Consider the following 23884-nt stretch of genomic DNA (forward strand, 5'->3'; position numbering starts at 1 on the left):
AAATAATTGGTTATGGCATGAGACATGTAATTTAAGTAGTAATTAGAGTTAAACATCAAGATCCCTTAAAGCAGAGTAGTAAGATAAGTGCAGATGATGTAATAATGTCGATCAGCAACTCTCCAGTGAAATTGAAACCGTAGTACGTCTTCGTTCGACTGAAGTGATAGACCAAGTATATATTAGCTACCGGGAAATAATCAAATAGCGGACATAGAACTTTGAGTAAGTAACTGGAAAACCGCATAAACTTAGGCTAGGAACTTTCTCAAACTACATCGAGTCACTATAGCAGTAAATACAAGGATCCGATACAATACAACCTTATTACTTCGTAATGTAAAAGCACAAAATAATACTCAGACGACAGTCTTTAGCCAACCTCATTAAAAATCCAAGTGTTTTAATACCTATTATAACATACGTATTCGATAAGCGGTCTAAGGTCAAGGTTATAGCTTAACTATTATAGCCAACTTCTGTGACATACTATATCCATGTAAAATTATAACCTCGTCACATAAAAAAGGAGCATAGTATAGAAATCAAAATCTTCGTTAAAATATTATAATATACTTAATATTATACCTACGTAATATTATATCAATAACAATAATGGTTTTTGAAAAAATTAACGGGTCCGAAAACATAATATCGGCCGATTAGTACGAATATGATATATAAATATATATACAGGTATATATCAATATTATTTTATTATTGGCTAGTACTTACTTACTTTTTTATTTTTTCATTGTTCTAAAATATAATATACCGTGTGTGTGTCAACGAGCGAGCTATGTTTTATTGTTTTTTTTTTATGCTCAATTTTTAAATTGTTTTTATACGTTTTGATTTAATTTCTTTTTGTTATCAAAATTATTCTATTTAACATCTCAATCATATTATTTTAATTATTATGAAATTTAAAACATTATATGGTTTTCATTTTGTTTCCTCTCATTGTTTAAATATTAATAAAATTAAATTTTTTTCACACAAAAATTGATTTTTTTTTTTCATATTTTTGATTAATCAATCGCTTCAAAATAAATATTTATAAATTCTTTTAAATATATTTATTCACCTTAAAACTTTTTTATTTAGAGTAATGATCATCGTTGCATCAACCTGGAGTATTAACACCATATACGTATAATATATGTATTAAGAAATAGTTAAAAAATTATATAGTACTAACCTGACAAATTAATCGAAAAGTGAAATTAATCATAAAATAACGCATAACAGTGACAGATATGGCATCTGTAGATAAATGAACTATAATGATTGTAAATGTATAATATATGCATTTTATTGAACGTGGACGTCAATATAGTCTAAGAAAATAATACATTTTTATTACACATAATATATTACGGTAAAAATAACAAATATATAAGATTATGATATTATTTTTCAAAATCGTTTATAAATATAATTGTACTCAATTTCTTTTCACGTAAATAAAAAAAATTATGTTATATTTTTCCATAAGAAAATTATAAATTTTTATGGTTGGTTTTATATTCTCAGTGATCGTCAACCTCTAGATACAGAAAAAACTAGAGTTATTATTTTCGTTGATATTAAAATTGCATATGTCGATGGCTAAAAAATTATACTCTAAAAACACTTAATTGTAAACGAGAGGTCTGTCTTAAATTTTTAAATTTTTCAAAACAATTTTAAATCCTACGTTAGAATAGTTTCGGAAAACTATTTGTTTGATTATACAATATTAGTACTCCTGCAGATAAATTAATATCTACTTTTAGACATCAGTGCTTTAATAAGTTCAATATACTTTAAAATATTTTAAATAAATCTACTTTTTTTTAAATTAGAAAATGTTTTTCTTGTTAGTTAACAAACTACAAGGTTTTGAGAGGTATATTACTCGTAAAATTGCCTAAGTCTTATTAATCATGTTTGTAATTATTAATAAAAAAAAAAAAAAACCAGTTATAATATGCCTACTTAAAGGTTAAAGGTCACGTTTAGAAAATTCTTTATAACGTGATTTATCTATTATTTGTTTTTATCCAAAGCGATATTATTTATTGCTGAATTGTTGCTTTTCTGGCGCATAAATATTACATGGATAAAAAGATATTTAATTTCAATAGATACTAAATTATTGTCAAGTCATCTAAGCATTACTATCATTATGGCAAATAAAATAATTTCAGATTTGAAATCTGTTACTTATAATGTCAACTCATTGGAAAGTAGCATTTATTACACCGAGGCGTATGGTTGTATAATTATTATTAATTATTATTATTAGTATAGATACACTGTATGCAATTATTATTACTATATTAATATTATATTATTACAGTAGGAGCCATAAACCGTGTCGTTTTTATAACGATATAAAAATGGTGGTAACAAACAAACAAAGCTATCTACCGGTATGTACCGAGACCAACGTATTTTACCGACGTTATATACAATTTAAACGTTAGAGCGTGCACCATCATAATTTATTCACAATTCTACCATTGGTTTTATTGCAATATTATTAAACCCGCTTTAAATATTATAATACTTCTGTTAAACCAATGGCTGTATGAAAATAAATTCGAAGGTAAAAATCATTTAGTTAAATCTATATATAAAAAAAAAAATAAAAACATGAATATAGTGTTATAAAATAAAAATGTTGAAGATTAAATTAAAATATTGAAAAAATGATTTAAAAGGATTTTGTGGTATAAAATAAATATAATTGAAAAGATATTGTAAAAATCAGATAATTTGAAATATTTATCATGATAATATTATATTTTATTAATATGTAATATTGAAAAATATAATTTTTTATTTCTTTAATTATTATTATAATTTCAATTAGTCAAATTCGAAGGTTTTTACATCTCGAAAAGTGACTAGAATTTTTAATATTTCATAAAGTAAAAGAAAATGGTTTACATTTCTTACGATGTTCAAAATTGTTTGTTATCAATTTATATTTTAATCTATATACTTCCACACATCGTAAACTTATAAGGAACAAAATGTTTAATATTTATTTCTAGTAGCTATTATAGTTATAACACGTACAACGACAATGCTATAAGATTGAGAAAAAATAAGACTTAGGTTTCAGTTCGTCGATAAAATATTATGTATATTTAGTAGTGTACTCATAAAAACGTACACAAATAATAAAACCATTACAAATTTCTTATGGATAAATATATTTAATTTTGAGTTTCATGTTTGAGATTGATTTAATTGTTGTTAGTAATAAATACAAACTTAGTAGACACTAGACGCATAAACGAATGATGAAAAGTTGTTTTTGAAAATTAAATCATAAAGATATATTGAATTAATGATGAATAATTTTACCTAGTTTAATTAAATTTTTAATTCAAAAATGACTCATCTTTTCTCCAAAATATGGTAATATTTATAATGTAGTTATTTGCATTTGCTTAATGACAAAAAATTGCATTATTTTCGACGACGGTTTCACGTTTAACATTTTGGGAATACTTTTTAAAAATTAACTTAATAAAGCTATATTTAATATTATTAAATGAGCACCACAATGAAGCTTTCTCTAAAAATTATTTTTTCTGTGTACATTGAAATACATATTATTATATTATGATACGATATTTATTATGGTTATTAAATACAATTTAAAATTTAAATGTCAATATAGATTCCGATATTTGTAAATTAAATAAATACAAATATAATGAAATAAAATTATCACATTGCATACATACTATTATTAGTATTGGTAATGTAATTGTTATTAGAGAGATCGAAAGTTAGAGGTGTAAAATGTATACATATATATTATGTAAAAATGTATTTACAATTTCAAAAACAAAAAAAAATATAGGTACCTACATCTAAATAATTAAGATAATGTTAATAATTTTTTAAATGTTAAAATATGCAAAAAATCAAATGTAAAATATGGAAAAATTAATTTATTGTATTCAAAATATAATGGAAAACTGGTGAACGATAAGATAGTATTTCGATGTATTAATGTAATGCGGATTGAATTAATATCACATCACTGTTGTTAACTAAATAGCCGACTTTGACGATGTAAAGTAATAGATAGGTATTTATGTTAAATAATAAAAAAAATTTCATGGAATATTATTTAAAATACATAGGCTTAGAAAAAAAAATCAATTATTCATTATATTATACTCACTTCGGATAAGATACTTCTTAACAAATTGGTGTCGATTATGCGGATCTATTGGGGTGGAAAATGTGGTTTAAAAGATTCGTTTCTCTGATAGTTATTACTTATTATTTTATACAACCAGACCATTTATCGATTATTGGGAAGCACACGTCTCAATACACAATTCAACGCGCTGTGACCAGATAATTTGCAGCAGGTAATGGAATTGAATCCATTAAATGAAACACAGCTTATTCACAGAAACTTAATTGAACTACAATGGTAGGTATATTGATAAATCTCAAAAGTTTGTTCTTAAAACAAACTCAGTGAGCATTGTTTTGTTTGTTATATTTGATTTTAAAATTAAATACTGAAGTAATGTCTAAAAACTTAATATGCGTAAAAAAAAAAAAAAATTCAAATATTGAATTGCACAAATTCATATTTGCCATGAATTAAGATTTTATTACAGATTATTGTTTAAAGATCATGTTGAAATAATTTGGTTTAACATGGAAGACACCTAGATATTAGGCGTATTGCACTTTTAATATATGAAACTGTTTATTATGTAAGAAGGTTTGTATATTTTACTTTATAATATAGGTAAGTAATCATATAAATTATGCAGTTAAAATAAATAATACTTTTTTTTTAATCGATTTAACGTTGAATCATTAATTCACTTATATCTATTAAATTATTCATAATAATTATCATGGCTGCGGTGCATACGTACATAAATTACGTATTTTAGATGTAATGATACAATTACCTAGTTGTGATATGCGTGAGTGCAGTATAAACATATTATTGATATTATGTCGTCTAATGATATAATATTATCTATACTGATTGAAAACGGTCTAAAATATCTATAAATAATATGAAAAACAAGCATCTTGACTGTTGTTATTCGTTTAAATATTTTCGATCATTCAATAATTTATGGTTATATGATCTTTGCGTTTTTTTTCGATTTGGAGACGACGATCGAAGTCGACGGTGTTTGGCGCCAGTGGTAATAAGCCTTCCACGTCAAAAAATATATAAGTTCGATGAAACTCAACAATGATCCACCCAGAAACAGACCAGCGCAACCGCCAAACGACACTGCAAATAATAAAAAAACAGAAATTTTAACATAATATATTTCGTATTTAATTTATAGGTTATGCATATGCACCCAACAAGTCAAGCCATCCGAGGACCAAGTCCGATCTGTAAAGTATACACGTGCTCTGTATGAAGTGTACGTCAATCAGTATGGATGACGTGGAATTCCTATGATAATTTAATACAGTAATCATATTAATAATTATTTATCATCAATTATTATTTATATCGTTTATTATAACGTAATTGGCTATACGATATATAGATACAAAGTTTGGGGGATTTTTGCCACAATTCTAAAATATTTCGAATACATTCAAAGTATATTAGAAAATAAAAGTATTTATACCAAGTGGTCCATTTAACGTATAACGTTGATTATTTCAAACAATGATTTCTAAATTTATACATAACCTATACGAGCTAATTAAAAAAAAAAATCAATCATATTATAAACAAGATAACTTCTGAGCCTCCTCATGCGTTTTAAACTCGGTGAGGCCTAGTAATCTTTCTGATGTTAAAATAAAATAAAAAAATAAATTAAATATATTTATACGTAATTTTAAGTTGTTAAACAACATTTCTTTTTCTTTTTTTTTATTAATCATTTGTTTATTAAAATTTTAGACTAACTTTTAATGAGTTATAACTTATAAGTATTAAAATGAATACAAATGGATTACAAGGGTTCCTCGTAAAATGCTTCTATTTGTTAGAAATAAATAAATCTATTGTCGAAGTTGTATAAATCTAATGCATATACTTTATATGTTTTATTTTACCTCCATTGTATGTTATTATGATATTCAGCTCGTATATTAAAAGTACCAGCGATATTATGGAAAAGTGTTAGAGAGGAGCGAAAGTAACTATGTACTTAATAAAATGTTAAAATATTTTAAAAATTATAGTAATAAATTAAATCAAAATCTTACTAATTCTTTTAGATATAGTGGTTTAATATAATTCACATTCTCAACATATTATTATTTGTCGTTTTAACGAACAGATAAGAAAATTTTAAAAGGAAACTTAACCCTGATTTTTTTTGGTAAATTTAATAAATTGAATTATTCCAATTATTAAAATTTTAACTTATTTTTAAAACATAGTTTTTATGTATGAAATACAAATGTTCAAGAAATAATATATAATAACGGGGCTATAGTCACATTTTAAGAGATTGTTCTCTTTCTTAATGTGAAAACTAGTTTTATGATAATAATATTCTAAAAAAGTGAAGAGGTGTGAACTAGTATTTTCTATATAAATTAAGCGACAAAAGTTCCTCTTAACCAATTAGCGCTTATTTTGTTTCTATAACAGAGCAGTTACTTACAGCACTGTTGATATGGATGGTTCGGCGATTGTTAGTTCAGACAAATACATTTGATGAACACAATCCGGCATACAATCACACTTAAGACCGGGCCGATTACTTATCGTAAGTCCAGTCTGTTCGGACGGTATAATGTTTTTAAAGAACTCTGAAAATAAAGGAAAAATAAAACTTTTATTTATTCTATTATTATGTATAATGGTCTTACGATTTTTCTCAGACAGACATAACAAATCTTCGGCGTTACATGGCCGCAATGAATCATTTTCTATAGCAAAAAAAAATATTATCATATTTGTTCCTATTTAAAATTTGTACGACGATTATAGTTTTGTCTCTTATTGTTTTCACTTAACTTATTTTAAACTATTATTGCGATGAAGACTTACGATTCATGAGGCCAAACATGAACTCCAAATAACAGCCGCACTGCTGAATAACTTGATCCATGTAACACGCTGTTTTGCAATTCCTCCGCAAGTAGTAATTCGTACCCATTCCGGTGGAACTCTCTTCGGCGAAAAGACACCGTCGCAATTTTGGATTCAGTCTCTTCGTTCTTTGAGTGTTGTATATTCTATCTCCCCACACGTGAACGATGCCAATGCTACCCGCCGTCACGACCATATCCGATCCAAGCGGAGCTCCTCTAGGTTCACCAATCATTATCTGAAATAATATAATAAATGTGTAACACTTGGTTCACAGAGTAGTTCATCGAATATGCTAATTTGTTTTTCTGCAGTTATTTAAAATGTTGTGAAAACATGTTGAAAAAAGTTTGGAAGATGTGGGGATTGTTGTGATATAAAAATGTTAGTAATCAGTATTAAACTAAAATTTATAGTTCGTAAAAATGATCCATAGTCCAAGGATATATCCATTTTATATTTTTTTTTTTAGAACTCATATACAAACCCAAAATTAAAATTTTAATAAATTCATTATTAAAGGAAAATGATGATAAACATACTGGATGTATCACTGTTTTTAGTGATCGACCATGATTTTTGAGACTTTGTGACACCATCTAACTTGATATCACAGAGGTACCATTTTAGTTTTGAAATAAGTCTATCAAATCTATTAGTAAATTGGATGATTTCACCACCAGACATCAGCTATACATTATGAAAATGAAACATGGGGCCAAAATGTTGATATTTTTAAAAGATACAAATAAATTTACTTAAAGTTAACCTAGTCATTGGGAAGCCATATTTTTGTATTTATTTAGATTATGATCGCAAAAAATATACAATTTTAATATTGCCTATCAATATTATACAAAATTCAATACTTTATGAAATGATTCCTATTTATTATACATATGAATAACTTAAATTTTTACTAAACCAGCATAAAATTAATTCCAACAAATACATATTAAATGCTACGAGTAAAATAAAATATTTGTATATATTTCACCAAATAATTCTCCAAATGTCATGCTTGTTATTTAATGCAGATACCAAACATACAATTATGTATTAATAATGTATTAGCTATTGCGTTTCTTTGATACAACAGTATCATGGATATTTTAATTACTAATGTATATATACTGATATTTTACATAATTATTTGAAATCAATACTTCAAAATCGTTAGCTTTTATGTCTTATAATTTAAACTATGTAGGAATTATTCACAAAAGGTACTTTCTTTTCATATCATTAAAATAATTGAAAAATGTTAAAAATACTTGTTACATTATTATTTATTTTAACAATTGGTGAGGCTTTCTAATGGTCTGAATGATTTAAAATATATTATAATATCTAATTGTAAAAAAACTATATATTTTACAATTTACCCGTGTCGATGGTTTGACGTTAGCTCCGGGGGCTATCTGTTCTGGGGTCATTGTTGATACATACATTCTGTAACAATGATTTAAATAAGTCAGGGCTATACAGCATGGATAGAAATCAGTTTTATACCTGACACCTGACCACTGACCATTGTCGCCCGTTCTTCTTGGTCGAAGTTCTCCAGACTCTGTTCGCCAAAACGACCCAATTGCACCTGAATTTGCACCGAGTCTCCTGCAAAACATGTCAATATCAGATTTTATAATGGCAAGAAATATTAATACGTACACAGTAGTTATTAAGGCATGGATTTTTTTGTGATAAAAAAAGTCAAAATATGTTAATATTTGTGTTTTAATTTTTACTGAAATATGTATTAAAAAATATGAAATATTTAACAAAAAAAATTTGCATACATTTTTATTTTTAATGTATAATATAAATGATTTAAATTTTAAGCAAGTTTGTAATTTAATTTATTTTTTATTATTACTCCGGATTCTCCTTGAACTTTATTTATTTGTTTGCTACATTTTTCGCTATCGAAAATAAATTCAATAATTGTTAGATTTGAAGTTTTTAATTTTTTATTATTAAGATTTAAAAAAAAAAAAAATTATATGTGTTGAAATATATGCTAAATGATTTATCAGGTTGTTATTATTTTTCATGATATCAATAGCTTTAAGGGCTAAGTAAATTGGGTCCTCGATAAATAATTTTTGTTCATTTTAAAAAGGTAAGTTGAATCTCAGATATAAAAAGGTAGTAAATAAATTGGGTCCTACTATAAATGGACGCACTGAAACTCCGTATGAGTTACTCGTAAAGTATTTTGTGAATCCATAGCTCAAGGATGTCATTTCCATTTAAGTTAAAATTGGTGGAAAAATATTCAAGCTCTTAGTTTAGTAAACTCATACAAGATTTTAAATATAGAAAAAAACCAATGTTTTAAAAAATGTTTTTTGTTTACCATTCCTAAGATCAGAAGAAGTTGGGAAATGTTTTGTAGAAGATTTATTTGTTATAAAACCAAATGATAAACAAATACAGATATTTTTTGATTATATACTAGACACTTATATCACATCTGATGCTACATTTCCCACAACTATTTGGTTTGAATTTGCAGTTACTACATAATATAGTTGTGAATTATATCATGCTGCATTAAACCAACGCTTTTACAGCCTACATCCTGATACTATTAATTTTTTTTGTCGAATTATTAGGGGACAAGTTAGAGACACATATAAAATCACGCTCGATAAAGAATAAGACTTAAAAGAACAAATGAAGAAATAATAAATATACAATAATATGATAACCTAATTGGAATTTTTTTAAATCTTGATTATTTAAGTTTATGTCGAGAACATGATATTATAAAAACCACATATATTAATTTATATCATTTATACAATATTTATATCATAATTATAAAATTTGATATATGTGCTATATTTAACCTACTACCTTTTTTTTCGGGATCCGATTTACCGAAATAAGATCATTTGGATCCTAATTTACAAATCCCGTAACTTTTATAATATTAATTATAAATTTCAGTATCTGAATCAAAATTTCCAACATAATAATGGATATTGTCAATATTTCTTTAAATTTTAAGAGTATGTAAAATATAAAAGTGCTTTTTTATTAAGTGTGTTATGAAATATACTTATTTTTAATTAGAATTACGAAAACTGCATTCAATAATGATATGTATTTACATAGAAATCCACGCCCTAGCAATTATAGAGTTACCTAACGTAACTGATAAAAACTTACGCTCTACTATACTCGGAAAAATCGGAATTGAATGAATGGCACAGACCGAATTCGGTGCGCTGCAACTCAAATACATCACAGCAGTTTACTTTTTTGAAATTCCACCAACAGTCACCATGGGAAAAAATTTCTTCGCACGGTCTCATCACCTGTTATTATATAACACATTTTATTTGAACAGTATCTAAATATTTTAAAGTCGAGTGTTATGCTGAGTATATGCTCCCCTCACGATTTCACTGCCAACTGTAATTTTCAGCTCATATGCTTATTGTAACACTATTATAGATTGTATATATTCAAATAAATATTAAAAAAAAAAAAAAAAAAAAAAAAAAAAATATTTTAAAAGAGCACTATACCAATTATCTGAAACGATTACGCGTACATGCGAATACACTGTAATCGTCTTTAGAACTTAACCCGCTCATAAATATACATTTTATAAATACTAATTAAATAATCATAAAATATTATATATTTTTTCACCAACGATCCAGAGAGTTAATGATGTTAATTAAAATTTCTTAATAAACATTTTTAAATTAGTTATATTTTATTAGTTCTATAGTTATTAATATTATATTTTTTTTTCTCGCGGGTCGCTAAAAATGTTTACTTTGCTTTTAATTACCTGTGTATTTCCCAGGCCCATTTGTTTTAAATATTTTTTGCCACCCACTTATTTTTCGAGAGTTTACGAAAAAATTTTACCTTGGCCATTTGAAGTTTTTGTTTGACTTATACAATATTTTAATTACTTATATACACTAGAAGGACGAACCTTCTCGAGAAGTTCGGTGAGGTTTAGTTGGGAAAGTTTAGGTAGTTCCGTTATGTTCCTCAGTTCATCAAAATCGTCAAAATCGCCATATGATAAAACCGAGAACGTTTTCAACAATTTTCTCACAGCAGGTAATAGATTCGGATCGATTCCCGGCACGTCTCTGTATGTAATTATAATAATTATAGATTTTATTCAGTCATATTATAAAAAATAGCTTAACAGCAAAAATAAATATAATCGTTATTATCATTATAATTGTTATTAATATTAATAGACAGACAGAGTGTTCCATAATGAATGTTTTGGTTTCAAATAATCAGGATTGTGTAGGTTTTTTGTAGTAAAATTTTTCAGTGATTCTCAATTTTTCCACCTCTAAAAATAACTCGTAAAAATCTGAGAAAAAGTATCGATAAGGCTTTTGATTAAGTTAGACCTGATTTGTTAGCCAGAGTTTGATAATCGTTGCAACGTTAAAATCATTGGTGTGGCGGTGTAGAATATAATATAAAAAATGGTTAAAAAAAATAATGTAAAAAACAGTTGATAACCTACAGTTTTGATTAGTATCTACCTGCTTAAGTTATATAAATATAATACTTTATTAAATAAATCGTTTTAAAATCAGAACATTTATTATGGAATACCTATATACAATAATTAAGCGTGTTTCTAAAAGTTATTAATGAATGATTACTTTCGTGATAAATAACCATGCTATCAATAAATGTTAATAACCCAACTACAATCGCTATTATTATTTAGTCAGTTTCAATGAATATTTAAACATTGTTTTAATTATTATTGAGTGGGAAGATAGTTTTATTGGAGATGATTAAATTTGATTTTCATTAAGTATACGTCGCGTGTCGTTGCCAATTAACTCGAAAAATTAATTGCCAACTTATATTTATTTATATCAATGATTAGCAAAAAGGCGTATTAAATGAAAACTATAATTGCGTTGTCTCCGTCTTACTAACATACAACATAAAAAATTTATGTTCAGCAGTTACAACGTTATGTAGTAACCTTTAATAATAGACGAATTGGCTTTTTATCAAACTTAATAGTAAAAATACCAATTTCCTAGGATACTCATTTAATTTTTAGGTAAGATAATAATAAATAAGTGTGTTATTATAAGAATCTAATTTCACGTAACCTGCGTGATTAATGACTGCAATTATTAAAATAAGCTAAAATAATAACTAACCACATTATTACGATTACCTTCAAACTGATTTAATGATCACAGTTCTTAGGAAGAATGTAATAATTTTTATTTTTTTCCTAATATTTAACAAAAAATATACGGATAATGCGGGTTGGTATATTTGATGCAAGTTACTTTTATTTTATAAAACGCTTTTGAAAATATTTTCTAACCATAATTTTAAGTCATTAAAAAATATATTTTAAAAAATAAAATAATATTTGTGCTAATTTTTTGTAGTATTAATTGTTGCTTTAAGGTTTTTATTCTTTTGAATGACTTTTTGTATTTGTGAAAATGTATTTTGCTTTGCAATACAATAGAAATGAAATGCGTTGTTTTAAAATAGTAAATACAATAATAATCTATTTTATAGTGCAAATTTTGTAATATTCTATTACTGCGCAGTCAACTGCATGACACGTTCCCAGTCCACTCTTGAAACGTCACATATCACCACCATCGGAAACGCTATATCGGCATTACTTAAAAATGTCGTTTCAACCACCGTGTCAATTGTATTCTTTTTGTACGTCTTCCATGATTCGACGATCGCGTAAGTTGCAAACAGCATAGCGCATATTACAGTTACTGACCAAAATGCTCTGAAACACCACAACCACTGGTGTTATCAGTAAATGTGTTCAGCTGGTGCAATATGCATGGGAAAATACGGTTTAGAATGTTTAGATACATGTTGATTTCAAAGTTGTTTTCTTTAATTTTTTTTTCATGTCCTTAAAACTGAAATTATAAAATACTTAATGCATTCTCTCTCCAGAATTATAATGGTTAGTAAGTAAGTACTGATGATTAAAATTTGATTATTAATTCATACTCAACATAAATAAACCCACCTTTTGATAATAATAATCAAGGCAAAAGTTGATCGACATTTAATTTAGAATACCACAAATATATGAAAAAAAAAATATTTATCTTGCTTGTTTATTCCAAAATGTAAATAATTTACACTTTTTTCAAATATTTTCCGATTCATAGTCTTTTGGCACAAAGCTTGAATAATGGGCATAGTATATCTGAATTTTTACAATTCATGACGATTCATGATTATTGGTTAATAAAGTTAAAATTATTCAAATAATATTTTAATACTTCAAATTATAAAAATACAATTTACAGTATGAAATAGAAATAACAAATTCCTATATTCAAGTGACGAAGTAACTGTAATAATATACGCTTAAGGAGTTGCAATACCAACTTTTCTCCGACGCTCCGGTCCTTTCCGACGATATGATTAAGACCGTGCAGCGAACATTGATCGCAAACGTCGTCTAAAATTTTTTTCCATACGTTTGCCCGGTATTCGGCCTTAGATTTGTCGTCCCGAGACGCTTTGTTTCGAAATCGAATGTGTGCTACTCTCCTGGACACGGGTGACAATACTTTTCCGGAATTTGACATCGCCATACAGATATCACTACAAGTCGACGGTCAGAACAGAAATGATAATAGACCCTAAAAACCAATTTAATTATATTCATTCACATGTTTTTATTCAATTACTAAAATATTTTTTAAAAATAAAATAAAATAATTTTTACATAACAATATGATATTTTAAAATCCGAGTATAAATCAAATGACTCTTTAGAATTATATTTAATTGTACCAATGTATAAAAAATAATTTGACATTTAAAATAAAATAATAATAACAAAACAAAAAATAATTTAAAAACAATAATATTACCTGGAAATTCCATGAAAAGTTTTATTTTTTTTTTTTTTTTAGTTAGATAATCAAAGAAAATTGTATAGATATCTATTAATTTATTTTTTTTAACACCGATATTTAATAAAATATAATCGATTATTACACACCTACAAAATTATAAAATGCACCAAATGAATAGAAACGCTTTAGGATTTTAAAAATATAACCTTATGTAGAGACGTAAGATTGTTAGGTCGTGAAATACATTTTAGTATAATATCCCGAAGTCCCAACACTGGTTGGCTTCTTGATCACGACTACTGTCTCGTTAAATACTTATTTGTAAATATTGTTAACTTTTATTATAACTTGTACTTATTGTAAAAATATTTCATAGGTTGTACAACAATAAAATAAATGATAAAAAAAAAAGTATAACATAATATAGAATAGCTATTTTTGTTCGAACATTCGATAAAAAAAGATGTGAACGTGTACCCAATCATTGATCGTGGGCGCAAAGACTGCCGTCGTAACCATTTCCAAAACACTTTTCACACTATTTCACGTCCACAGAAGTAACTCACAAAATTCATAATGCAATAGTACGACCAAGTTTTTTTTTATGCTTACAATTCCATACAATAATATTGTTGTAATCCCGCCCATCTTGCTACATATAATTCCTTAATGTTATAAAATAATAATAATAGTTTTATTTACAATATAATGTAAGCGTTGACATCGGCATATAATTATTGTATACAATATATAAAAATAATATATTATTTATAATGACTGTTCGAATATCGTAAATACACCATTACATCATATTATTTCACCCATAAAAATTTATAAACTATAATAACAATAGAATTATTCCATACACTTTCCACGAAGAGATATTATTATTTAATATAATTTGATTTATCAAGTATACATATTTTTTATTCTTAAGCTTTGAATAAATAAGTTATTTTTTGCGAGTAAATAATATATTAACATAATTTGTTTATTTATTTTTTTTATCTGTTAATACACATACCATATATATATATATTTTTTTTTTGTTCAAACATATTTTAAAAATTAACGTGCCCTTTATTAGAATGGAAATATAATATGCGTGACGTGTTAAAATTAATTGTAATACAAATAAAAATAATAAAGATTCAACAATTTTTTTTAAATATTTACCTATTTACCGTGACTTCGTTTGCACATCAATAGTTTGGTTATGATGATTAATAATTAGTAAAAGAAACTAAGAATTAACGATTTAACAGAACTTTTGTAAAATTAAAAATTAAATAACTTTGCTTACTTATAAAATAATAAAAATATTTATAACCTAGAAAAATTATCGCTAAAAATACGAATTTTGGCATTCTTTCACTTTTCATCTTTCTTTATTTCTAAAAACACCGAAATACGTGATCTATTTATTTTGTTGAAGAAACTTAGTATCAAATATCGAATAAATTTAACTATTTAAAAATCGATATTATTTTTTAAACGATGCTTATAATATAAAATCATTACCTTCGATAAATCCAAAATTTTTATCCACAAAGTTAACTTTCAATTTTATTTAAGTGTTTATTAAATTTCTCTACCTTAAAAATGGATTTAATAAAATAAAAAGTAATATATGTCCTTTCTTAGAGTTAAATAATCTTTATACCATATTTCATCAAAATCTGGGCATTGGTTCATTCATGGAATAAATTAATTTCCTAGTTTTTCTTAGAAGATATTTAAAAAATGTTAGTTGGTGCCCATTAAACGGCCATTTTACATTTTAATAATTTCTATTTGTCTTATTTTCTCAAAAATGTTATATATCTTACATCATTATTTTTTTTAACTACCTGTAATTTTATTAGTTTTTTTGTCGAACAGCATAAAACATACGCATTTTATTTTCACGCTTTAACTGATATAATGTCAAACCATCTTAATAGCGTTATTTTAATGCAAATTGTATTTGTAATCTTTCAAGTTCAAAACTTATGATAAAACACTTACAAGATTAAGATTCTAACAAACAATATGATGTTTTCTCTTACTCGCATGCTGCTGTATATTAGAATAAAATAGCGTTTTAACTTATTTCGTTTGTGAATGTAATTTTTCACACTAGTATCATACTGTAAAGATTATAGAAGTTATATATATTATTATATTTTTAAGACATCAGACAACTAAAATACTCAAGCTCCCTCCAAAAACTTATGCACGTAAATGAGGTTCAAATAAGAATTTAGCTTTAGCTGAATACCTACAATTGTATGGTTCATCCCCGTTTATCATTTCTTTTGTACGTATATGATTTCACTTTTTTTTCTTACGATAAATCTGCAATCAGTGGTGTAACTATAGCTGTAAATTTGATAATTTTTTTAAAAATTCTAAAAATTATTTGTACTAAAATTTCAAACGTTATATCCAAACACATATTATGCGTATGTATTACATATATGTATCGTACACTTAATCTACATTTTACTCATAAACCCAAAAAATGTTTTGAAATTCAAAAATCCCCGAACACAAACCTTGGTTATGCCATTCTTTGTCAAATCATTGTTTCTGATTTACGATGATTGATCATTTAATTTTAATCTACAATTACCTAATTACCTATTTGACTTTTTTTTTTAATCATTTAGACTTAACGACACAATATTAATCTCAGTAGACAAATATCAAGGAAATATTTTATTCTTAAATTCATGAAATATCTATTATATAATGTTCTCGAAATTGATCAGCAAAGCCTAAATCTTCGTAAGCTATCTTTACGTCTACGCCAATACTTTTATATTGTAAATATATTGTAAGTTAAGTTTAAATCTTTTGTCTTTTTTATTTTTTACTCTGTTTAGGCACACTATTCGTCGATATTTTCTTTGTTTTTTTATAGCTATAATACTTCGAAAAGACACTTTATATTTTTCATACTGAAAACCATTATGTTGGTTTAATGTTATTTCAGGCAAGTGATATAATTTTTAGTGAATCACCATAAAAATATAAAAACTTTTTCTGTGCGGTGATTAGGTTGTCTATGTAGACAGGTAGACAGGTGAAATAATATACTTCGTGATCGATTAATACATAAAATATAATAATGTCATATTTTTTAAATAATTTAATAGGTACACAACATGCTATTATTGACGTGGTTTGTTTTTTAAATCATTATATACAAAATAAATATAATAATACTACTAATAGATTAATATTATAAAGTGTAAATGTAGATAATTATAGGTTTATACTATTAGGATAATTTATTTTTTTACATGGAAGATATTATGGTATTGACGTTTTACGGTTTATGTGATCATCCATTATCCAAGTGTCCGCTATGTTTCGATGTCTTTTCCTTTTTTTATTACTTTTGGATTTAACTGGTTTCGGTGACGTTCTGCGCCAATGATAGTAAACTCGCCACGTCAAGAAATATACAAGTTCAATGAAACTCAACAGTGAACCACCTAAGAACAGACCGGCGCAACCACCAAATGACACTGCGAATGAATAACAAACATGTTTTAAAAAATAAATATATTTCACAAGTGATACCCAGTGCAGTGTTTATGCCAGGTTTCATGAGTGTTCATTAAATTAAAAAATGTATTGAATAAGTAGCATTATAAATGAATAAAAAGTTTTTCTTCCACTAAATTTTCATTAAACACTAAACAATACCGTTGATTCATCAAGTTATAAGCTACCGGTTAATTAAATTAATGGTCCGATTTCGGCTCATTAAATTTTAGTCATTCATCAAGCTCGTTATCACATCACCACTTTGTGTTTTTACCTATATTCAAATTAGAACACTGAAGAGTTGTTATAATTTTGTTGGTGATAAGTTTTAAATTTCAGCATAAATCTTGGTATCATATTGAAAGCTAATACATTTATATTCAACTATTTGTGCTTAATTAAAATATTTAATAGTTTAATAAAATCGTTTATTAAATACATTTAAGGGATGGTTTTTTACAATTAGTGTTATATAAAAGACTCAAGTAAAATGATTTAAATACTTTTTAAATAGGTACTCAAATTAAATGTTTTATATTTTAAATCAATCATGCATGAAAATAAAAATAATATGGTGTAAGTCGATCTATAATATGAATTTAAAACTTTAAAACACTAAAAAAATTGATTCAATTAGTTTATAAAGACAAAAAATATAAAACACTATGTGTTATAAATAGCTTTATAGCTTCTAAAAGCTGTTAAGTCTTTTGAAAATATATTTTTTACAATATAATCATATAAGTAATAAGTAGGACTGTAAATTTGATAAACATATGGATTTTATTCCACATTGTACAAAAACATTTCTATGTTAATAAAATATCTGTATATTAAATACTAATTTTGATTTGTACCAATATAAATTTTAGCTTTTTAGTATTATTTTGTTAATTGAGTGAAATAAAACCAAATAAATATAAACATTGTTATTTTATAAACTCATTTTCATAATGATTTTATACTACATAATTATTATTCCGTCTTCTCTGCTAGTAATCTACTTTATAAACTCGATAAATTAAATTCTTCGTATATTCTATAAAAACATAATATGAAAAACAAGCCTTTTCAATTTTCATAGTTATACGTTTTTATAATAAAATAATATTTATAATAATAAAACTATTAATGTAAAATGTTTAACGAGCACCTACATATTTTGGGTTTTCAATAAATTCATTTTAAATACAATTTTAGTATGATCAATTTACGATATATATCATAACAAGAAATAAAGTACCATTTAAAAAATGACAAATGAGAAGGTACTTACCTAACAAATCAAGCCATCCAAGGATCAAGTCCGATCTATAAAGTATGCATGCGCTCTGTTTGAAGTGTAAATCAATGAGTATGGACAATGAGGAGTTCCTGCAATGGTGACGACACGATCAACAATAATTATTTTACATATTTTAACAAATATAAATCGACTTACTCCATCGTCGAGACAGTGTGTTCGGCGATGGTAAGCTCGGGTACATACATTTGGTGTATGCAATCCGGCATGCATTCGCATTTTAATCCGGGCTTATCTTTTATGAAAAACGTCGGCTGTTCGAAAGGTATATAATTGTTGAAATATTCTGAAACATAAAGATATTAGGTATTATATTATACATAAGTTATAGTAATATTATGTTGAAAATGGTTTCATTCAGTTCTGTGGCAAAAACTTACGGTTTTTCTTGGCTAAACATAATAAATCAACTGCGTTACACGGCCGTGATGAATCGTTTCCTTAAGAAAAAAAATATATTTTTAAATTAATTAATTTACTATGTTGTCATCGACCATTTATTCATTTATTCATTTAAAAAATTACAAATAAAGCCCAATGACATATATTACATATATAATACATTTTAATTGAAAGATGACAATAACACAAGGTGGTTATGGTAATATAGGTTGTTCATTAGCCACGAATATCATATTATGATGAAATGTATTGCGACCGTAGTTTGTGAAACGATTCGGCAATGAGAAAGATGTATAGATACGGAGAGAAACTATACTATATTAGTATGTAATTTAAATGATGTTGACAAAAATATTGCCTTAGACAATATCGATCTATGTCCGTAGTGCGCATTTTATACAGATGAGGCATTAATCCTTATTCTTAAAAAAATATCACAGTTTAGTCATGACAAAATTATTTAAAAAATAGATATAAATATTTTCTATTTTTCTATACACTATGCATTTAGAAAACTTGCTCATTTAAAATGGGAATACTTTTTTAAAAAAACTTCGAAATGATTTATAGTATTGAGCACGTTATTTGGTACTAATTTAGATAAATAGTGGAAGTTAACTTAAAACTGTAAAAAAAAATAATTAATGGTCTAGTAAAACGGTTCAAGTCGTATCTTAGCTTATTACTTTTAAGTAAGCAGTTTGTTATTTGTAAATTTTAAGTTTACTCAATCCAAAAAAAGGTACAAAATTCTTAATCACCCGGTTCTGGATGAATAGGTGGTGTTTGGTTTTGTTCGATAAATATATCAACTACATAAAATAATTTATTGAAAGTCTTACGTTTCATGAGGCCAAACATTGCCTCTATATAACAGCCACAATGATTAACCATGTGAAACATGTAACACGCCGTTCTGCAATTCCTTCTCAGGTAATAATTTGTGCCCATCCCGGTTGGGCTTTCATCGCCAAAAAAACAGTTTCTCTGCTTTGGTTTTAGTTTCTTGGTTCTATGCGTGTTGTATATCCGATCACCCCACACGTTAATATTTCCAAAGTTCCCAGCCATTACGACTATATCCGATCCAAGCGGAGCACCTCTAGGTTCGCCCATTAACACCTGTTAAAATGAGATAACGATTGTAAGAGTTTTACCGTGGATAAAACAAAATACAATACATATTTTTAGTGCTTATTCACTCTATACAAACACAAAACGACCTATGAAACAAATTAAAAAGATATTAAAATATTTTTTAATGTGTAATCTACGAGAAATTTAGTTTACGTAGTTTGTAATTTATAGAAAAAATACTATTATACACATATATTTATAGGTTAATACCCACTGTTTTTAATGTATTTTAGATACATATATGCTCAATTTTTCATTTTGTTATACTAACCCTTGGCTAATAATTGTAAAATATTAATTTAATGACTTAAACTCTCTCTTTTTATCTCTATGAAGATTTATTTCAATGTTTTGATTCCAAATTTTGAATCATTTTAACTTAATCTAATTTATTAATTCTTATAAATTGAAATTATCATTAATTATATAGATCTATAGATTTCAATAAATTACACGTATGAGTGTAGTGCAAAAAATAGTGTGAAAGGTTTTAAAGGAAAATATTTAAAAAAATGATATATAGCTTGACTATACCAAATATGTATATATAATATTTTATTCGTAACAATTTGAAGCTATAATTAATTAATTAGCAAAAACATGAAGATTTAAAGGAGATTTGGACCTTATATAACTCTATCAAATTCTTCCAAATGACGTACATATCAAGTTAGTACCTATTAAGTAAATATTACTTTTTAATTTAAATATGATTGAAAAAACAAATTATTTTAAAATTTTGTTTTTATGATACAGTGATATTTTGAAAAGTGATTTAAGCTTAGGCGATAATATAAACTGTGATTTTTCCGTAAAAAAATCAATGAGAGAATATATAGTTTGGCTAGACCATTCAATATTTTACAACACATATGTGTATTTTCCAGCTGTATATTTTACTTCGTTTAAATATAAAATAGATATTGATTGTATAAATTATGTAATTGATATAGATAATAATAATATGTAATTGTATGACCCGTTTTTTTAATTAAATTATGGGGAATTTCAGTTTTTCGAAAAATATTGGACTACTTACTATTGTCTTTGAATTATATTATAATACTTAACAAAATTACAAGAAATTTTCCTTAGTTTACAGAAATGTTCGTAAATATCACAATTTATAAATCTTTAAGTACCTATATTTATAAAAATTTAAAAATAATTAAAATATGCTCACCCGGATTGATGGTTTGGTGCTTACATCAGGAGGTATTTGTTCAGGTGTTATTGGCGATATATGCACTCTGTGTAATTAACAAATTTTCATCACATTTAACATCGAATTAATTATATGGTAGTAAAATAAAATAAACAAAACACAAAATATTATATATCATTGTTTGTCTCATTAAAGTCATTAAACTAACCTCACCTATATTTAATATTGCTTTCGCTGTTTAATTTCAAATTAATACTATAATAATATAATCATGTATAGGAACTAGTCCTTCAACAGAAATTAAATTCATATTTAAGGTAGATGCTTAATATTTTTAAATAAAGTAAGTTTATATTTAAATAACCAAACATACTCAATAAAATTTGTTCATCTCTATAAATTTATGAAAATGTTACCATTTTTATAATACGATTGCGAACGATTGTTGCAGATCAAAGAAAAAATATTGTATACTTAATGTTAAACAATTTTAGATGATTTTTTGAATGATATTGTCAATTTTAGTTTTTCATATTATCGTGTATTTAATAGCCATACAGATAAAAAAAAAATATTATATCGTTAATGTGACTCTGAAGTAACTTAAAGGTAATTAATAACAATAGTAAATAGTTATAAATAAAAATAATATCTTTAAAGTCATAATTTATTTTCCGTCAAGCCGTCGTCGTTGAGATGATTGGTGAACAGAGTACTAATAGTATTTATCAGGAAGATCTTAAAATTAACAATTCTGAATGCGGAAAATAATTGATATTGGTTAAAAGATTATTAATATTAATTTATAAGATAACACAGAAATAGATAAATAAAAGTTAGTTAATAAATATAAATTTCTGTTCTAGTATTTTAACATCGTTTGATAAATAATTGTAATCATTAAATAGTGAGCAGAAGAGTAGTAAAAAATAAAAATTCAAACCATTAATTAAAGGAAAATTTTAAGCAGAAATTTGAAGAAAATACGACTGCAAAACCTTTAAAAATTATTCAACTACTACGTTTTATTTAATAATTAATATGTATTCAACTCAGATATTTTAAACCGAATCTGCAGTTAATCACTGAGAATTCTAAGTGTTTATAATATTGGAAAAGTATATTCTTGAGTTTTATATCCACTTAAACGATATGTTAAAATAATCGTTTACATAGAAAAAGTAGGTCACGTACGCAAATTAAAATGTTCTATCCATTAAAATGATATCGTTTATTTTCAAATTCGCATAAATGAAACGTTTCTCGTTAATAACCCTTTTACCTGATGCCAGACCATTGACCCTTATCGCTCGTCTTCCTAGGTCGTAACTCACCGGACTCGGTTTGCCAATACGTCCCGATAAGACCAGAGTTAGCGCCGATTCTTCTACAGGGAACAATGTGTTAATTGCAAATTATATTATTATAATATTGTTATTATACGAACAGATATACTTAGTACTTACGCTCTGCTATACTCAGAAAAATCGGAATTAAACGAATGGCATAGACCAAATTCGGTGCGCTGTAACTCGAATACCTCACAACAGTTTACCTGTTTGAAGTTCCACCAGCAACCTCTGGGGAGAAATACTTCGTCGCACGGTCTCATTACCTGTATAATACATCGTTTAATAAATTAAACAACATCTATTCAATAAATAATATCATATAATTGCTCTGATGAAAATAATAATAATAATAATATATCAAAAAAAATATTACATAATAAAATTTATTATTTAATAATACTTGGTATAATTTATAATGGTAGATTATTTTAAAATCCGATAGTTGCAGTATAAGAGATGAGTGATTCCAAATCAAAAATAGTAAACAAAGTTAGTTGAGGTATTGTACTAAGTTAATAATATAAAATGAAGTTAATAATATGATAGATCGACTTATGTAATATTGTTATTATAGTAAGAACATATATTAAAAAAAAATATTTTGATATTATTCTTATACATATAATAAATATTTTTGAAATTACATTGTGACAGCTCAATGAATAAATAGTAATTTTATAGTTTTGAAATATTGATGTACCTATATTTCCTCAAATTGAGTATATTTAGTTCGGTTTTTGTGTTTATTGCTAATTAATAATTTTCTTACTAATTTTTAACTATAATTAAACTATCTTTTGTAATTTTGTAAACATTATTTAGACTTTGCGTTTTCAATGAAATAAAATTATATCATCTATAAATCATTTTTTTGTATTTATTTTTAATTGTTTAAATCATTTTAGTAACTTAACTATCTACTTATATACATTTTTTAATAAAACGTGGTCTGCGTCTAAAATTAGAAGGTGTAGATAAATTGAATAACAATACTAAAAAACAATGTTTGAATGATATGGCTTATGGTAATAATGAAACTTTCTATTG

At 25.7% G+C, this 23884-nt stretch overlaps 2 protein-coding genes across 2 annotated transcripts in view; both read right to left on the minus strand.

Moving 5' to 3' along the window:
• Positions 1–5123: 5123 nt before the first annotated feature.
• On the minus strand, positions 5124–14486 carry LOC112597505 (pickpocket protein 19-like). The gene is made up of 12 exons (XM_025343578.1): positions 14419–14486; positions 13466–13722; positions 12642–12845; positions 11022–11184; positions 10238–10386; positions 8573–8677; positions 8446–8512; positions 7019–7298; positions 6838–6897; positions 6630–6777; positions 5358–5455; positions 5124–5284 (listed from the first exon to the last, which is right to left on the minus strand). Exons 2-12 carry the CDS (start codon positions 13672–13674, stop codon positions 5124–5126), a joined length of 1644 nt encoding a protein of 547 aa, XP_025199363.1. The 5' UTR covers positions 13675–13722; positions 14419–14486.
• A 2752-nt stretch (positions 14487–17238) lies between these two features.
• The window catches only part of LOC112597506 (pickpocket protein 19-like), a 7697-nt gene continuing 1051 nt past the window's right edge, over positions 17239–23884 (minus strand). Inside the window, exons 2-9 of the mRNA XM_025343579.1 lie at positions 22952–23100; positions 22768–22872; positions 21504–21570; positions 20026–20305; positions 19162–19221; positions 18920–19067; positions 18755–18852; positions 17239–17456 (exon numbers count right to left, since the gene is read on the minus strand). Of these exons, the coding sequence (XP_025199364.1) occupies positions 17239–17456; positions 18755–18852; positions 18920–19067; positions 19162–19221; positions 20026–20305; positions 21504–21570; positions 22768–22872; positions 22952–23100 (1125 nt within the window). The remainder of the gene's footprint in view (positions 17457–18754; positions 18853–18919; positions 19068–19161; positions 19222–20025; positions 20306–21503; positions 21571–22767; positions 22873–22951; positions 23101–23884) is intronic.

This window comes from Melanaphis sacchari, unplaced genomic scaffold (genome assembly GCF_002803265.2).
Source record: "Melanaphis sacchari strain LSU unplaced genomic scaffold, SCAv2.0 Contig42_pilon_pilon, whole genome shotgun sequence".
Lineage (NCBI taxonomy): Eukaryota > Metazoa > Arthropoda > Insecta > Hemiptera > Aphididae > Melanaphis > Melanaphis sacchari.